The 16,228-nt window shown below is 41.0% G+C and overlaps 1 protein-coding gene across 3 annotated transcripts in view; it reads left to right on the top strand.

Moving 5' to 3' along the window:
- Nucleotides 1-16,228, top strand: part of lmo3 (LIM domain only 3) — a 48,023-nt gene that overhangs the window by 5,618 nt on the left and 26,177 nt on the right. For all 3 annotated transcript variants that reach the window (XM_018697241.2, XM_018697242.2, XM_018697240.2), the window contains exon 2: nucleotides 521-734. In XM_018697241.2, the coding sequence (XP_018552757.1) occupies nucleotides 529-734 (206 nt within the window). In that variant the 5' untranslated portion in view covers nucleotides 521-528. The remainder of the gene's footprint in view (nucleotides 1-520; nucleotides 735-16,228) is intronic.

Raw genomic sequence — 16,228 nt, forward strand, 5'->3', positions numbered from 1 at the left:
TGTGGGACAGAGATCTGGAAACCCATGGCCCTTCACGGACCAGGCTCTGAGATCCACAGATGTTTTTGTTGACATGAGTGACAATGGCTGACATTTATTTTCACTGATTGAAAACAGGTTCTGATACCTGAAGCAGTCCAGGTTCAAATATGTTTTTTTTTTCTTCTTTCTTTTCTTTATTTTATTTAGAAAGATATTAATGCTCCAGTGTGTGAGGGTCACTTTCATTTCAGTAGTGTAATTTTGAGTTGTTGTTAAATATATGAATACTGCACTGCTGCTGCTCAAAGATTAAGAAACAGAATGAAAACATGTGAACAGTTTTTTCTTCTTTAACAGTTCAGCCGCAGTGTTTCATTAAACAGTGTCTGAAATGTTAGAATGTCTTTGTGTGTATTTAACCATGAGGCCGTCTCCATTGAGAAACCGCCTGCCTCCTCTTCAGTCAGCATGTAGCGTGCTGTATTGGCTGGGTGTTTAAAGCTTCTCTCTCTAAAGCTTCTCTCTGTGCTTCTCACAGGTATACAAATGCTCTCCGTCCAGCCGGACACCAAGCCAAAAGGCTGTGCCGGCTGCAACCGGAAGATCAAGGACCGCTACCTGCTGAAGGCCCTCGATAAGTACTGGCACGAGGACTGCCTCAAGTGTGCCTGCTGTGACTGCAGGCTGGGCGAGGTGGGGTCCACGCTCTACACCAAAGCCAACCTCATCCTGTGCCGGAGAGACTACCTACGGTAAGACAGACGGACGATATTCTCACTGTGTCTGCGTTACGTTCAATAAACACGGCGTAGCATCCAGAAAACATAGAGTCTGCTCACAGAGAGTGAACCCACTGAAATCCACTTACACACATTTACACTTCCAGTTGAATTCCTGTATTTTGGTGGAGTGGAGCACAGCCATAATTTTATTTCCTCTGGGGTTTGGTCTGTGACCTGTTTTAAGGTCCAGTGATAAGACAGTGGCAGATTTCACATGTAAATTATCCCATGGATTTTTTTTTACTATTTCCAATTTTTAAATTAGTTAAATTTATGTGTCATTTTTATCTATTAAATGTATTATTTAAATTATTAGTAAATATCACTATACTTAATAATAACATAATTAATAGTAATTAGATTTATGTGTCCATGTTTCCACAAATTTTAATTTTGCTTTTGCCTCGGTTATCTGCCTGGTGAAGTCTCTGATTAGCTTCAGATCTGGTTGTTGTGGCATCTTTTTTTTCAGGATAACTAGGTTTGTTTGACAAATGAAGAGATATGTGTGTGTGTGTGTGTGTGTGTGTGTGTGTGTGTGTGTGTGTGTGCGCGTGGATAGTTGCAGTGAAGATCTGATTTAAAATAAGACAGCAACTGACAGAGGAGCAATCCAACTAAAACCTGTGAGATTTTTAGTGAAAGTGAAGCATCTTAATTTACAGTGGGTGGAATAGCAGTGTTTCATTGGGACTCATTAATTCATGTTTATATACTCTGTTGTTATCTTTTCAATTATTTAAAATTGCATTTATTATTTGAATTATTAAGTAAATATCATGAAGCAGTGTCATGTAGTGTTCTGATGCTGACGTGTTAGACTCTGTGGCCTACCTACACTCAGGTATATGTATTCGATGGATCAGAGTCCAATCTCCTGCTTTTTCTGTAAAGCAGAACGTACATTTTCAACAGAAGTTAAGATCCTTTTTATCAGCAGGAGTCCAATTATCAGTGTCAATATCAGTTAACACACATAGTAAGATTGCAAATGGTCATTTTTAACAAACCCAAATCTGGTTTTTGCATCAGTAACAAACTCTGCACGAGTTCAGTTTATACGGTGGCATTTAAAAACCAGTCAGTGATAAAGACAGCAGATACATGAATCAACAAAATGTTGTTTTAGACAGGTGTCGTATGTCATTAAAGAGCATACAACACCCATTGACAGATGATTTGAAAATATTGTAAAGAATTTTTTAATGTGACATTAGTTTCGGTTTACTATGGTGGTGCTTGTGTGAGTGGTGCTGAGGCAGAGGCAGCTACTAGCTTCAGCCCTGTACAGTAGAAATGAATGACACAGGGAAAGCTTTCTATACCAACAACATAATTTACCAAAGACAAGATTGTAGATAATCAAAGCCATCTTTTTCAACATTACATTACATATATATATATATATATATATATATATGTGTGTGTGTGTGACAAAATGTGAAAAAATGCAAAATGTCAGATTTATAATTTCATGTTGCATTTTTACACTGATGACAGCGGCTTTACGTCTCACATGAATCATGTATGCCAGCCTGTGTGTGTGTGTGCTGTTTGTCTGATGGAGGCCTGGTACAGAAGACCACTGTTAGCTGCTGTAGACTAACACTCGGCCTGCACACTAACACAAGCTGAGTCGGCTGTCAACTGCAGGTGGAGACGCTCTTTATCACCGAGGAAAGTTTGTTTCCCTCGACTCGTTTATGCGTCTTTCTGTTTTCTACATTTACATGTAACTGAAAAAAATACGATGTGGCGGCAGCGGCGGCTGTAGTTCAGGTGGTGGCACAGGTCATTCATTGATTGAAAGGTTGATAATTTGATACCTGATACCAAATTGCTCCCAATGTGTGTGTGTGTGTGTATGTGTGAGTGTGAGTGTGAGCAAAGTGTTTCCCAAAAATCCACAGTCAGTGGGAAACAGAGAATAGAAGCCGTGATGTGTCAGAGTTACAGAGCTGTCAACAAAGAGGTCCCAGCCTCTGTTGGAACTGACAGGTGCTCTCTCTGTAGGAAGCCGACAATAATGCTATGGAGCTATGCTTACTGTCCTTCCTTTAGTGGTTTATTATAATGTTTGTATAATGTCCTATAATATTTGAGTGTGATCATTGTGTCAGTGTGAATATGAATCTCTCTATCAGTCAACAAGAAATGTTTCATGTTTATATTTTAACTTCTTATTAATGGATCTGAAATCTGACATGAAACTTCCTTGTCAGCAGTAAAGTAGGGAAACGCAGAGCATCATTTCTTTGTCCTAACCTAAGCCCAGATCCAAATTTTTCATGTAGAAAGTCCTTCATCCTTCTTTTTGGTCTACACAGATCAAATATAAACTTGTTGTAGGGTTAGAGTTAGGAGAAATGACTGAGTCTCTTTCAGTAATGAAACTGTGTGTGTGAGCTGTTTTTGAAGATGTAGTAGGAACCAGTGGACTTACTAAGAGACAGTTAAACACATTATTGGTTTGTTTCTTTTCATGACATTTGTTGGCAATAAGGCCGTACAGAATGGCACCAGACCTCAGTACATTTCCTGGATATTTAGTATCTCAGTGTGATGTGTCCACACCTCCATCCACATCCAGGACCCAGTTTGTCAGGTCTTTCTCATTGGGCAGCACAATTAATCAAATATTAATCTCAGTCACAGTTTTGTCTTCCCAAAATCAAATGAAGATGATCTTCTGTGAAACTGATGCTTAAAATGCTCCGCTCATAGAAAACTCTGCTGCATATCAAACCAAGTACAGCCACCAACAGTGCAGCTGCAGCGATTCACAGAGCAACAAAAATAAAATGTCTTGAGCGAATGGAAAGGAGCTTGTCTCTCAAAGTGGATCATCATTCAGAGTATTTTGGATTTAGGGTGAGTGATGTGACTGAGACTCATGTCTGCACCAAAGCAACACAGCTAACCTGTTCAGCCTGAAAAACCACCACAACCTGCAGTAAGATGAATGAATGACGGCTGACGTCGCTAATGTTAGCTCACTGAACCCCTGTCAGACAACAACAGGAACCCTTTACAGCAGCTCTGTTGTTTTGATTTTGGTACAATTTGATTCATATTTTGCTTCTAGATGACCTGTGAATGAGGACCAGTCTGATGTTGATGCAGATAGTTGTACATTAGCAGGAGTGTAACACAACCTGGGGCTAAAAACAGTGCTCGGTTTATTTAAATGTAATGTAATGTGTGAAATGATTCAGTCCCTAAAATCAATGAATAATGACAAAAATAATCCTGATGATCAGTTTGGCCTTGATAGTGCAGCCTTCTCTCTTGGCAGAGCTTCAGGATGTCATCAGTGAATCAGCTGATGTGGACGTTGTGTGTCTAGCACCAACACGTACAGAAGCAGTGAGGCCAGGCCAGCGTCTCTGAACAGGCATGTGGCCTATAGGAGAAACCAATTCCAACACGTTATTGTTTCATCTTCAAAGCTGAAGGTGATTGAATTGACTGTTATGTGTGGCCTGTCAGTGAATGCACCCTGACGTCTCCTCACTGCTGCCTAATGGACAGCAAATGTATCAAACCAGAGCAATCCACATCGGCTCTGCAGAGTAACAAAGAACGCCTGGCTCCATCACTCAGGCAATCAGCTGCTGCAACATCACAAAGCAATGCTGTTTAGACGCACGCATGCACACTGCCATACTAAAAAGATGACCGCTAGTACATTATTCCTCCTCATGTTTATCTCAGTCTGTCAGCCCAGGTTAGTTAGAGAGGAAGAAATGATGACTTCACATTTCATCCCCCCCCCCCCCCCCCCCCTACACACACACACACACCCCATACCCACCCACCATTCCCACCTGCCACCCTCCGTCCCCAAGCCCCTTCTCCAAACCAATCCTAGCAACGGGGTGGCATGTTATTAAGCCTGGCATAATCAGGGCTAACTGAATCCTTCAGGGGTCTACAGCCATGAGCTGAAACATAATAATCCTCACAACACATGAACAAAAGAGTGAGGAAAAAAACACAGGGAGAAAAACTTCAGGCTTAAACTGTGATCAAATGTGATGTACAGAGAGGCCTTTGTGTGTGTATGTGTGTGTGTAACCAAGCTGTCCCCTCATAAACCTGCAACCACAAACATAATTACAGGTATTATCTACTGGATTTTGATTTGTGCTTTGCTCTCTCTGAATATGGAGAAATTCAGCAACAACATTCTATCAACAAATGATCCCTTTGAAACCAAAGCTTCCACTGATGATACTGGTAATGGTGCGACGCCACTGTTTATGCTGATGTTTGATTTTCACAGTACAGAGCGATAATGTTTGAAAGCCCAGAGGAGGGAGGAGAGCGGGCAGACTGACACATTTAAGTTAAAAAACGCTGAGAAAATGAAGACTGCGGCACGGCTGGCCTGCTGAGTGCCACTGCACACACACCACCGCCGCTGCACTGCTCCAAGGCCAGCCTAAAGAAAGCTGACTGGGCATCAGTTAATGAAAAACTGTAAATTCCAGACATCCATTTTAAAGACAGCACCAGGAGAACACTTATTTATTTATCTATCTATTCATTCATTTTTTTAAATCCAACTTCAATTTTCCTCTACAGTGGTTTTACTAAGATTGTAAATGCAAGCAAACTCACAGAGCTGTCAACACGGCTGGATTTATTAACGGAGAGCTGGCTATCAGTGAGAGATAACCAACATGTAGAGCATGGTTCACTGTAATAACTTACATTTTTCTCCTTTTCCAGAATCAACTCTGTAGTCCACAGCCACCTTGTATAACCATACTGTATATGGAAATGTAAATGAAAACTGTATCTTTTTTCATCTCACATTGGGCTTATGAAGCATTGTCAGTTTGTGTGTCGGCATCAGGCGTGAATGTGACATCAAGTCAAGCTTTATCTCCAAGGAGCGGCAAGAAGTGAAGAGAAAAGGCTCAGTCTGCCTGAAACTCATCTATTTTCCTCACAAATCTCATTTAGATACATTCCTCCTCATGAACACACGTCAGACCTTTAATACAAGAAAACTGTTCAGCATGTGATTACTCACAAAGTAGTCAAATATAGTTCTCTAATCTCAGACACAGTCACATGGAGTGCTGAAGGCCTTGATCCAGATTCTGAATTATTCACCATTTCACATTCACTCTGCTGATCCAGAGCTCCATACACACATTTTTTGTTAGTTTGTTAGATTTTTGTTTGTTTGTTTGTCTGCTTTGTGGCAACATTCATCTCAGTCACTTTATTTTATTTTATTTTATTGATACTGTCCAGTTTGTGCTTAATCATTCCAAACAGCCAATGGGCCACATGTCTGACTGTAGCTAGCTAACAGCAGACTGTGCATGTGAATGTGTAGCTGCTCAGTCATTCAGAGTTTAAAAAAAAAAAGCCTCAAAAAAAGTCAAAAGCCTCAAGATAAGCAGAAACATTTTTTCTAAAGTTGAAACACTGTGAATGCGTGTGGATGAAACTTTGTCTCAGTTTGTGCCCTGTATCTTTACATTGGCCTTACACGTACCATCTCTAAGATTAGTTTCATGTTCAGTCCTTTAAAGTGATACAGTATCAGACACTCTGTGGACGTAACAGATGGCTGAAAGTTTTTACAGTATGAATGGGAAAAACTCGTATCACAATATGATTTTTCATATCAGTCAATATAGATATATATAACGATATAAATCAAATCACTATTTCTGTCGAACTTTTATTTATATTATAAATTAGCAAAATTTGAGCTGAGCAGAGAGAGAAAGATGAGACAAAGAGAGAAAATGGTAGAATGAAGGAGCAAACATTAAGTCAGATTTGTATTTATATTTTGTGTTTTCTACTGGGACAAATCCCAGAGAGTTTTTATCAGCTGTGTCTGTCTCTACCGGCTCTCTAAGTGCCTGTCAATCCTCTGTTATTCGGGGCTGTGTCTGTTGGGGCATCTTCCTCTGTAGCGCTGTCGCTCGAGTTTTCGTTAACATTTTCTTTCTGTATTTTCTCTTTTATCTAGCTCCTAATCCTGACATACAGCTGTGCACGGCTGCAGTACCCAAAACATTAGCACATGTGCTTACTCCTGTGCTCTGTGCTGTGTGTGTCAACCTTACTTGACATGGCTGTAACTCTGTTCCAGCCACATGATTGGTTTGGCGCGGTGCTATTCTCATTATCCTTGGCTTTTCCTGTTGTCTGTCAGTGATGGAATGAGTTCCATCGATGTTGTATCAACCATGTCTTATATGTCTATCGAGGAAAAATTATATTGCGGTATATATTGTTATCATTTTATTGCCCAGCCTTGGTGAATACATATGAAAATGTCTATAGTAGGGATGTGCATTAATAATCAATTAGTCAATTAATCATCACGGTAAAGATAGTCAACATTTTTTTTTAAGAGTTAAGAGTTTAAGAGCTAATTTTTATCTGACCAACTTTTTATCGGGTGGAGGTGGGAGGCAATTTACGTCTTACTTCATAGAGACATGGAACTAATGTTTATGGTTCTGTTTCTGCCGAGTGCTGCATCTCCGCTGCTTCTTGTTCTGTACGGTGCAAGCAAAAAGCCTGGAAGAGATGGGGGCGGTTGCTTAATGGTTATTGTTTTAGTAGTTTCATGTTCAAAATCTGTTTAATAAGGGCCTGCAGGTAACAGCTGCTGCTAACATTAGCTCACATTGTTTCTAGATGCTCAGCTTGTTTTTAGGTTACGATACCTTCAGTGTTCATCAAGAGGTTTTTTACAGTGATCGTGTAGATAATGCAATATGAAGCACTGAGCAGAAGGAAGGACAGTGTTAATCTATCATTGTTGGAGCCACTTGTATTTGACATGAATTCAAACTTAACACAGCTACTGCATCAAACATTACAGTTTTTACAGCCTCCTTTCAGGCCTACAGGAATGAGTGCTGCTGATGCAGCCTTAATGAAACTGATGTCAGAGCAGCTCCACATGTCAGAGCAGCTCTACACGTCAATAGTGACTGGTTATGAAAAACCAGATCTCAGCCCAGTGACAGTGACAGAAGAAGCAGCTGAGCAGCAGTCAGTGTCCAACTGAACAATGAAGTGGTAATTAAGTGACCATTTAGTGGGAATATGAGACTAAAGATTTAGTTGTACCCAAATAAAATATGGCCTCATTCCACAGGGCAGACTGGACTCCCAGCTAGATCAGTCATTATTGAGGCAGTGAAGGATGGCAAACAACTCCACAAAAACCTGAAAGCCAGTGATTTCCACTAAAGAAACCCTGCTCACTTGATGATGGCCATGCTCCTGGGAGATGTGCAGGAGGCTGAGTATAGTTTGTCATAGCTCTCTCCTCCTGATTCTCTGCAGGCTGAAAGATTCGGGGCAGCTTCTTTTTCTCTAATGACTTCCACAGATGTTCAGCTCTTCTCCCATCTAACACTGAAGGGCACAGGGACATCGCCAGCCAGACCGCCGGTCACCAACACGTCTCTTCCTGCAGTGTAGGGAATGCTTACAGAGTAGAACCACAGTGTCTTTACATCTTTTGACCAACACTTCACATTATTACTGACCTGAAACTTGTGGCTGTGTTTCAAGTCTCATGTTTTTGTCCTGTACTTAGAGCTTGTCTGCTCTCCCTAGGATTAATATTTGTTTTGGATGGTGATACAGTGACGGAGGTATATGGGCAGTTTATCCCACTTTAGTGTAGGAAACTGGAGTTCACGTCCTGTCACTTATAACCAAGCCTTTTACTGCCTAACCATAACCATACCAAGATGCATGGCAAGCATAATATAATTCTGCTGGCCATGGCCAGCATCTTTACCCTTAACCCAGCCCCAGTGTGGGCCTGTCATCATTCAGGTTATAGAGGTAACCATTGCTGATATTTGAAAAACCCAAAAGGTCATTTAAAAACACTTAGCACTGTTCTGGAGGTATCTCCAGAAACCTTAAACACTCCTCTCTTCTTGGTGATAATAAGTGGTAAATATTTGTAAATGTCATCAGTGGTTAATTATCTTATGGAGACCAGTGGTCACCTGTGTGACCTGAATACATAAGAGCTACAAACTCATAACCATACTGTCACTGTCACTGCAGAAAAATGTAGTGTAGGTTAAGTTTTAAATTGGGTCCTGCATTACCCCAAAATGATAATGTAACTTCAGTCCAAGTCTCTACAAAGTTAATCCGTATACTGTGTGAAAGGTCCAAACTGAGACAAGGAAACAAAAAATAGGAGCGCACCAGCGGCAGGTGTAGTGGGCCTCACAGTTAAGGTTGTGGAAGAGTCTGGTTAGGTTTGTTTTGCTTGGGTTAAAAGAAGTATGGGGGTTAAAGGTTAAAGGACCTTTGTTGTCATGGATACGATAATAAACAGGGTTAAGGTTGTCAGACAGTGGTGGAGAAAAGAAACTATGTTAGCTTTCAGTTTCTCACAGAAAAGGAACAGTGGTCAGGTCCTGTGTTTGGTCGACTTGTCCGTACACTGACCGTCCGTAAGCAGACTCTGTAGCATTATATCTTACGTCACTTTATATCCTCTTTTGCTCCCATCATAGTTGTCTCAGCCACTAGAGGTCGCCTAACAATAAAAATCTAACTATGGGCTTGTCTCCTCAGAGACAAGCTAACTTATATCTTATCTAGAATGAAGATGTTTGATTCAAACTGTGTGGAAAATAACCATTGCCTGAGAAACCAAGACTGGAACAGCAGCAACAGGTGAAAACTGTAAATCAAGATCGTTCAGTCAGCTAAATTAAAGCTGGCTGGGAGATCTGTTTAGCTCCTCTTCACTCTCCTGTTTAATGCGGTAAGGTCAACTTCAGCAAGTGTCTGACACCAAACATAATGTTTCTCTCTCTCTCCCCTGTCTGTACCCATCTATAGTTGTTTCTTTTTTTCTTATTTGGAGGAGGAAGAGGAGGATTTTGTGTTTTTGAAGGATGTGGTTTTCTAAAAGGTTAGAGTGCCAACTGTGCCAGTGAATGCCATCATCATTACTTACTCTGTCCTTGTGCTGGGCCACATTTTTGTTTTTCTTTGGTGTGACCACAGCAGAACTGTGCTCTGTTTATGGCTAAAAGTCAAGTTAGTCTGACACATCCCTCTCCTCTACCCACCTCAATATCATTAATTCTATTAAATGGCAAATACATCTCTGAAGGTTATGTTAGGATGTAGACATTTAACGCAAAGATTCCTCTGAGGACAAAATGTTTTCTGAGGCCTCAAAAAGAAGCAGCCTTGATGTGTTTGAACCCCTTGAGCACTTGAGGGGGAGAATTTTCCTGTATTGCATTGGTTCATTCAGGCGCCAGATTGAATCCAGTCTCCGCTGCTTGTTATTACAATAGAGCACTCAGCATGCACAAAGGGGCTCTCCTGCTCAAGCTTTTAATGGGACCTCTAGGTGGAGAATGCAGCACTCAGTTTGTCAGCCTTGCCACTTTACCTTCCTTTTCCTTCATCTCTCCACACACACAAACACACACATACACACTGCCTCTCCATCTCCCTCTTAAGTCTCAACCCTATTGGCCTTCTTTGATGCTGCTAATCAGACTCTCCATCACTTTAGAGGAGATAGATGATTACCTGATTCTAATTACATACAAGGGGGAAACTTTGTTTGATGTCTTTTGTGTGTTGGCTCTCTGGCTTCCTATAGCTTTCACCCTGCCGCACACACATCCCTCTCCTCTACCCACCTCAACCCTCTTCCCTCTCTCCCCGGAGATTCTTCTGTATGAGGCTGGATATACACACAGTGGTGAGGCAGCCTCAGTGCTACAAGGTGAACTATTCCCTGGCACGTGTTATTATTAATAACTGCCAGAGAGAGGGGTCACCTAAGACTACTCCTTGAAAAGAACCCCGGGCGAAGCAAGTAGGCCACAACCGGCTGTGTTGTAAAACAATACCCCCTTCCCTGTGAGGAGACATGCTGCTTAGAGCAAGAATAATTCATGGGGAGGAGAGAGGAGAGCCACATAGCTACAGTCTCTGGATGTGAAAAATTAAGATGTCACCACTTGGTGTTTTAAGCATACCTTTACCACTGAGCTGAAGGTATTAGAATATGAGTAGGCTAGGGCTATCGTTTTCAACAGCATCTCTCTGTCTCTTTCTCCGAACCCCTGCATTGTCGTTAAACCTGTGACGGCAGCAGTAAATTCAAATGGCTGGGTAGGACAGATCCATCGGGAGGAGCAGAGATGAAGTTGGGAGAAATTCTAATCACCAGTCAAATTATTGGACGTCTCTAGTTAGTGGAATTCATAGGGCTTTTATTGTCATTTTAGCTGTGCAGCTCAGCAGTGTAGTTTTGGTGAAAATACAATTGGTGGCATAAATGGCAACATGGATATGTTTTTATTTTTTGTACAGAGTGGAAAAATATTTTGAACCCTGAAACATACAGTACAGTACATATTTGAATCCCATGTTCCTGTTTCTTTTAGATTTCAGTTCAGACCAGAGGTATTTAGGCAGCATGTTTTTGCTCTTCACGAATACTACATTAAAGTGCTGTGTTCAGTTTGAGTTTGAGTAGGCTATCCTAATTTTGTTTGATTGACTAATGTTATTTTGTTTGTTCTACTGATCATTCATGTAACTCTAACTCTATTATTCCTGTAACCTCAGTTCATTTCTCTCTGTTCTGTAACTTTACTGCTAACTTTCAGTGAGTGAGCGTACTGTGTGATAATGCTGTGGTGTGTGTCAGTGTTTGCTGTACTGTGACGTCAGTGTAGTCAGTTCTAGTCAAGATATTGTGGTGTCATATGGTCGTGGGCTGAACACTGAATGTCTCTGAACTCAGACAGTGTCCAGAGAATAAGGTGCAGACCTTGTGTGGAGTTGGGACGGGATTATGCTGAGTGGTGGCCCCAGTGCATCATCGACCCATTTCAGACCCGCCCATGAAATCCTGAACATGAAGCTGATGGAAAACTGTTAAATGGTCTAACTCCACAATGCTGTAATACATAATTTACAGACTTTAGTCCTGTTTTCAGGAACCTTTTTCTAACATAATGTATTTAGAGACAAATGTCTGAATTTGCTTTACTTTAATGAATGAATCTACTACACTGAATTCTCAGACTTCATCTGGATTTAATACTTGCCACTAATCCTGACCTAAGTATGCTGTCAGATTGTTGTAGTGATCGCTCTGTTATATTTTGAAATTTTTAATTCTAGTTTCCCCTCCTGAATCTATTAGACTGAGGCAAACCAAAAGTATCAGTGTAGATTGTTTTGTTGTTCTAACTGCTGTCAGCTGAGTTCAGTTTATATTTAAGTTACTAATGTAACTAAGTGTAATAAACATGCTCCCATGAAAACAGAGTTAAAGGTAGACATTCACCCTGGCTCAGTTCATATCTTAATAACACTTTCAAACGAAGAGTCAAATATAGCTCATCGAAAGATTCCTCTGACTAGTGGAGTATATGTAAGGTCAAAATAAGGAATTTAATTACAGTTATTATAAAGATTGCTTTTTTCAGGATTTTCATAACCCTGCACAGCTTTGAATCAATCAGGTCATATTCTCAATCCATCCATCCATTATCTATACTTATGTTATCCTCAAGGGTCGCAGGGGGCTGGAACCAATCCCAGTTGACACTTGGTGAGAGGGGGAGTACACCCTGGACAGATTACCAGTCTATTGAAGGGCTGACATATAGAGACAAACAACCATTCACACTCACATTCACACCTATGGACAATTTAGAATCACCAATTAACCTGCATGTCTTTGAACTGTGGGAGGAAGTGGGAGAACTGGAGAGAGCCCACACAGGCACAGGGAGAACATGCAAGCTCCACACAGAAAAGCCCCAGGTGAACTGGGGTTTGAACCTGGAACCTCCTTGCTGTGAGTAGACGGTACTAACCACTGCGTCACCATACCTCTACCTGAGTTTAACACTTTTATTGTGTGACAGGTTACTCAAGCTTTAACATTTCTAATGGTTCATTTTCTTTCAGAAAAATCTTGCCTACTGATGTTTTTCAAGTAAAGTAATTAGCGCTGCTGGTCTCCATCCATCCGTTAGTTCATTTCAAATGGAATATGCTGAAGCTCAGAGCCTGAAGAAACGTCCAAATCCTTGTGGTCTGGGCTGTAGTGACAGCAGCTTCTTCCCTCTAACCTTTTCATGAGGTTTCTTTAGGCCTCACTCAGTTTATTTGCATCATAGGTCTCCTCAGCCCAGCAGCACAGTTTAGCTGCTCAGTGTCTGTTTAGTGGGTTGAGGTTCACCTGTGTTATGATCTGATCTTAGGAAGAGAATGAACTGATGCTCCCCATACAGCTATCACACCTGTAGTTTTGTGTTTTCATGTCTCAATACAGAGCCCTAAAATGACGTTGTCCAGTTTGTTTTGGGGATTTGAAGTGTTGTGTGAGAGGAGAGTCTGATGGTTCAGGTTGTTACATGAGAGGATGATCTCAGAGATTGTCTGTGGAGGATATTTGTAGATCCCTGAGAAAAGTAGCTGATCCTCTGTAAGACATGTATTTGGGTTTGTATTTTCAGTCACTGATAATACAGCTTGGCATGTACCCAGAGCAGTGACATGACCACATCCTGCAGGTTATCAATGGACAGTCCTATGGACAAAAAATGCTTTGTCTTTTCCACTGATCATATAAAGTTTTCTGAGGTTTATGAGACTGAAAGTTGAAGAACTACAGCTGTCCTGTACCGTGCATGGCCACTAAAACATAGTTTTTGGTATAAAGTAGTCCAATTTAAAAGATATTTAGATATCTTTAAAATATACCAAGCAGCTTTAAATAGCAGCATGTATAATGTGTGTGTGTGTGTGTGTAGGACAGCTGCCAGCTCTTCTAATCTCACAGAGGGCAGTAGTCATTAAATCATGACTAAAGATCATGGTGATTGACAACAAAGATTAAATTTGATTCAGAAAAAGAAGATGAATATACATAATGATCAACACTTTGAAACAGACCTTTTGATAATCCACCACAGATTTTCAATGGGGCTCATGTCCAGGGATTGAGCTGGCCACTCTAAGACCTGGATACAGTGCTCCTGTAGCCAAGTTCTCCTGGCCTTGGATGTGTGGCAAGGGGCATTATCTTGTTGAAACATCCAGTTTTGACCTCAATGGAACAGTGCATGTGCAGAAGGGAGCATGTGGGTTTTCGAGAATGGCACAATACTTGGCAGAGTTCAATGTGCCATCACAGACAGTGAGATGACCAACACCAGCAGCACTCATGCATCCCCAAACCATGATACTGCCTCCACCATGCAGACTGTTGAGGGCTGTCAGCAGGAGGGGGCTGTGTGTGCAGACCTTTGTGGCTGTTGTATTTATTTCTCACAGCTTCATTTTCATATCTGACAACACACAGGTAAACTTTACTTCAAAATGCTGCATGTATCTTACAAATACAAATACAAATAAAAAAGTCCTCAGGTTGTGGGTAACTTTTAGAAGTAAGAGCAAAGAGGTGAATGAATATGAAAAGATACAAATTAATCCCGATTGTCCAGGTCCACATGAAAAAATCCACAAAGACTGCTCACATCAACTGACACAATGTTTCATTTACACACAGGCTCTCTTCTACTGATCTATCCTGCCTTTAACTCTGACACATTATTGTCAGTCTGTATGTATAATTTGTATTTCAGATGACAGCTTGGTCATTATGTCCAGGTCAGTCAGAGTCTGCTGTAAAGATCCACCTGAGTTTACCTCCTCCTTCACCCCTGACCTGCTGAACTGACTGTAGTGGTGTGCTCACAGATTTCCTGCCAAATGAGAAATGATTAGTGACATTTCAGGTATGCTCGCTTTCAGTCTGAGCTCCAGTGAGGAGGTTAGTTAGTTTGTTTGTCCACATCAGACTGTGGTGATTTCACTGTGGTCATAAGCAAAGCAACAAAAACAGGACTAAAGCTGTGATAAATACTAATATCTTTTAAGCATCCTCTGACACACCGTCTTTACTTCCTGTAGAAACAGGAAAACTGCTCCTTACGTTTACTGTTTATTTGAGGCTAACAGGTCGGGCCATGCTTCAGTGTAACCATGGAGCCCTCTGTCAATTATTATGGTATAGATCATGCTAACCTGTACAGTGGACCCAAAGCGGACCACATCTCTGTGTCTGCTGAGATCCTGGGAGTCTGCTGGCTGTTGTGCGGCTCTGAGGTCTAGCTGATATACACCCTCAGCTCTGTGTTTCATCAGTGGGCTTATCTAATGCAGTGTCCCAGACATATCAACCAGGGTAATGAAAAATTCATTGTGTCAGTTACTTTGTACAATTGAACACATCCATCATCTCCTGATACTTTGTAATATTGTAAATCATGTGAGCGTCCCAGTCATGAACCCCTCTGACCAGGCAGACCTCTTTGTAATGAATATTGACTCATATTGCGTTAAATTCATTCAAGCAAATCAAGCCTTTTAAATGTATGAAGCCCACTGTGCCCTCCTCTGGTCACAGGCACCAAAGTGTCAGCATTAAATTTCTTTCAAGGTTTTCATTTAACTTTCAACCAGTGTAGAAGCTGATGTTGGGAACTCCATTACCTGCTGACTGGACTCAGGCTAAATTTAACTTCACTCTACACTGATAGCTCATGTGGATTTCTTTCCTCATCCCAACTATTTGATATCCTCTCTCCTTCCAGATTAACCTTTATGGCCCTAATAAATGGTCTATATTGACATCAAAGGGATGGGAAGATGTCACTCTGCCTTATGGGAAAGGGAATAAGGGCCTGCTGAAAGAGCCTGAGGCCAGCTCCCCCTCTCACCTAACAGTAATCGTGGCTGTCCACTTCGAAATTATGCTCGTCTTTGTCTTTTTAATTAAACTCCAGTGCAGTTTGGAGGCTATTTGACCTTTGCTGCCCCTTCTTCATGGGGAGTGCCGCAGGTCATTTCCATGCATATATTAATGGCCCTTTTCCTCTTAGGCAATGATCCTGAAGGCTTTACAGATTAAGGAGAGGTTTTGGTCTCGAGTATTACCCATTTTTAATCTGTTATGTGGGAAGTTCTTTGATAGAGTAAAAGCTAAATGTTTTAGGCTGTAGTGAAAATGGTTGAGGGAAAGTGTATTTTAAGTGATTGTGTTTTGTCTGTAGCTGTGGTTAACCTCCTGATCCCTGATTTCCTACAGTTCCCTCTGAAGTCACTTTAAGATTCAGGGGGAAAAAAAAACATTTTTTTCTCACTTTTTGGCAGTTAGATTTTCTGTAATCTACCTGTTCTAGTGTCATTCAAGTTGGAGCATGTGATGCTTATATTCAGGAAAACATTTAAATCCAAATTATGTTTTCTGTGTTCCATCAAAAGGTAAAGAACTGTAGATGTTTTGTGTATTATTTATACTCTGTGTATTCTGTATATCCAACAGTTCCTCGAGCCTGAATGAAAGGGATGAAGTTTAAGCAGCGAGACTAAAAGACACTAGA

This window comes from Lates calcarifer, linkage group LG18 (genome assembly GCF_001640805.2).
Source record: "Lates calcarifer isolate ASB-BC8 linkage group LG18, TLL_Latcal_v3, whole genome shotgun sequence".
Classification (NCBI taxonomy): domain Eukaryota; kingdom Metazoa; phylum Chordata; class Actinopteri; family Centropomidae; genus Lates; species Lates calcarifer.